We start from the raw sequence: 3130 nt of genomic DNA on the forward strand, positions 1-3130 counted from the left end.
AGAGATTAACGAGGAAGGAAGATAAATGGAGAAATTATAATTATATTGTGCAATCCTGGTTAATTTAGTAGGATACAGCGGCAAACTTTTTCTTCCAAAATGCTCTCGGCGCACGTTAGTTAAACGTACGCCGAGCTCGTAGCCATGGCGAAAGGAAGAGGCAGGGGAAGGGGAAGACCTCGAAAATACCCATTAACAGCACTAGAAGCGATACTAACAACGAATCAGTCATTAATGGAGAAAATTTCTTCATTAACCACTCCACCAGCTTCAATTCAGAGTTCAGCTCATAATTCAGATCTCAGTAAAGAAGCAGTTGCATGTGCAATTGGATCAGCTCCAAGTCATTCAAACGTAGCTAAGAGGCTAGATTTGACAATTACAGCTCCTAAAGGAATAGTTTCAGAAGGGATGGAAGTGCAATCCAATGGAACAGTAACTATGCAGATTCCAATCCAGATGCAGAGTGACCTAGCTGATAAAGAAGATGAACCAATAGTGAGGAATGATCGAAAGGAAGATGTTAAGCCTCTATGGACAACACTCTTCCAGAAGAACAGGTTTGCTTCTAATGGTATGTCACTTTCATACATACCACCATTATTAGTAGATGGAGAACCTATGGTCCAATTAGACAAGGTAGAGGTGGAAGAAGAAGAATCTAAATGGAAACATGCTTTGATTGTGTATATCTTAGGAGATGGACCGGGTATAATGCGATGAAAAGATATATTGGTATTCACTGGTCTCATGTTCCAAAACCTGACCTATTTTACCATGAGGAAGGCTACTATATAATCAGATTTAAGAATATGGATGATGCTCATGAAATCCTATGTGCAGGACCTTATTCCATAGCTAGTAAACCTATCATTCTGAAGCCATGGACCCCGGAGTTTGATTTTACAGAGGAATTTCCTACATCCATTCCATTGTGGGCTAAATTCCCTAAATTACCTATGTCATGTTGGGGTGTGGGGTCCTTAATCAGAATAGCAAGTATGATTGGGAAGCCTATTTTTGCTGATGAGTGTACAACAAAACAGACTAGAATCTCCTATGCCAGGATGCTTATTGAGGTTAATGTTACTAAGGATCTACCAAGTAAAGTGTGGGTGATGGATCCAAGTGGGAAAAAGTTTCTACATAGTGTAATCTATGACTGGAAGCCTGCCTTTTGTGAGAAATGCTTAGTAGTAGGACACAGATGTTCAACTCAGATAAAGACTGGTAACCAAGTGCCTACTAAGAAGGGTAGAGTTATTCAAGAATGGAGAACTAAAGTACCAGCTCCTGCTACTCAAGTAGAGTCTGTACAGATTGAAATGCAGGAAGCTCAACATGATACTAGTACCAAGATAACTGAAATTCAGAAGACTAAGGAGAAGACTCAACCAAGGGGTGATCATAATAATGCAGGACATGAAGATAAAGGGAAAGCAATACAGATTCCAGAGCTGAACATCATAAACTTTCCTCCACTAACACTTATTCCTGTTAGGAATAGATTTGAGCCAGTGTCTAATAGCAAATATGATATTCCACCTAGTGATAGAGGTGGAACAAGTACTCATTGATGAAGTGGTTATTCTGGAATATCAGGGGTGTAAATAAAAGATATAAGCAAAAGAAAGTTATAAAATATATTAGAAGCAATAAAATAAAGTTGATAGGACTAGTGAAAACCAAGGTTAAAGAAGAAAATGCTCAAAAAATATCGAAGTATATTATGTCTAGATAGGGTATATTGACTAACTACAAAGAAGCTAAGAATGGTAGAGTGTGGCTGTTATGGGATACTAATCATCTGATGGTTACTAGAGTCAGTGATGACCCTCAAATGATTCACTCTCTAGTACAAAGCAGAAAGGGGGATATTAAGTGCTATCTGACTGTTGTCTATGGATTTAATAAGCTAGAACAAAGAAGAGAATTGTGGAAGAATCTTCAACAAATTTCTACAATTGTTACTAGTCCATGGTTGGTTGCAGGTGATTTTAATGATGTGTTATATACTAGTGATCGACTATCTTGTAATCCTGTTAGCTTTGCAGAAACTCAATATTTTAGCTCATGTCTGCAACAGACAGCTTTGTCTGAACTACCTTGGCATGGTGAGTATTACACTTGGACAAACAAGCAGCCTGGAGTTGATAAGGTTATCAGCAGAATTGATAGAGTTTTTGGTATTTATGAATGGATGATGAACTGGAATCATGTGGAGACAGTCTATAATCTTCCTCAAATATCAGATCATGCCCCTATGGTGTTAACTCTAGCAAGCTCATGTTGGGATGGGAAAGTTCCATTTCGATTCTTCAATATATGGACTAATCACCAGGAATTCACTCAGATAGTGACTGAAGTGTGGAATGCAAAGAACTCTACCGGTATTATGAAATCTATATGGTAAATTGAAAGCATTGAAAGCTCCCTTAAAAGCTTTGAATGTTAAGGAGTTTAAAGGAATTAATCTGAGAATTTAAGCAGCTAGAATGGACCTTAAAGATATACAAGAATAGCTCTCAAGTAAGTACTCAGACAGTCTGTTGAAAAAGGAGAAAGAGACTCTACTTAACTTAGAGAACTGGTCAATGATTGAACAGAGTATCCTACAGCAGAAGGAAAGAGCTAAATAGATCCAACTGGGAGATGCTAATACCAAATATTTTACAGCTGTTATGAAAGATAGATCACAAATGAAACAGATCAATGAATTCACTACAAGGTGTGGAGATAGAGTCACTGATCCTGAAGGCATTAAAGGAGAGATATTGGATTTCTATAAGTCTCTTATGGGATCAACAGCAAGATCACTTCCAGCCATAAACAGATTGTACATGCCAAATGGTCCCAGACTAACTCAACAACAAAGAAGAGTTCTCTGTGCAGATGTTACTGATCAGGAAATTTTAGAGAGCCTCAAAGCAATAATAGGAGATGATAAAGCACCTGGTATTGATGGCTACAATGTTGTCTTCTTCAAGAAATCATGGAGCATTATCAGTAAACAAGTTACAGATGCTATTAGGGAATTCTTCCTAACTTCTAAGATGTACACGCCAATCAATTGTTCCACTATCACTCTAGTACCTAAAGTTGCTAAACCTGCTACAATCAAAGAATATAG

At 37.8% G+C, this 3130-nt stretch overlaps 1 protein-coding gene across 1 annotated transcript; it reads left to right on the forward strand.

Annotated features, from left to right (window-relative positions):
* Nucleotides 1-1810: 1810 nt before the first annotated feature.
* LOC138881671 (uncharacterized) lies at nt 1811-2413 on the forward strand. The gene has a single exon (XM_070161921.1). The coding sequence runs from the start codon at nt 1811-1813 to the stop codon at nt 2411-2413; it is 603 nt and encodes a 200-aa protein (XP_070018022.1).
* Nucleotides 2414-3130: the final 717 nt, after the last annotated feature.

This window comes from Nicotiana sylvestris, chromosome 11, assembly GCF_000393655.2.
Source record: "Nicotiana sylvestris chromosome 11, ASM39365v2, whole genome shotgun sequence".
Classification (NCBI taxonomy): Eukaryota; Viridiplantae; Streptophyta; class Magnoliopsida; order Solanales; family Solanaceae; genus Nicotiana; species Nicotiana sylvestris.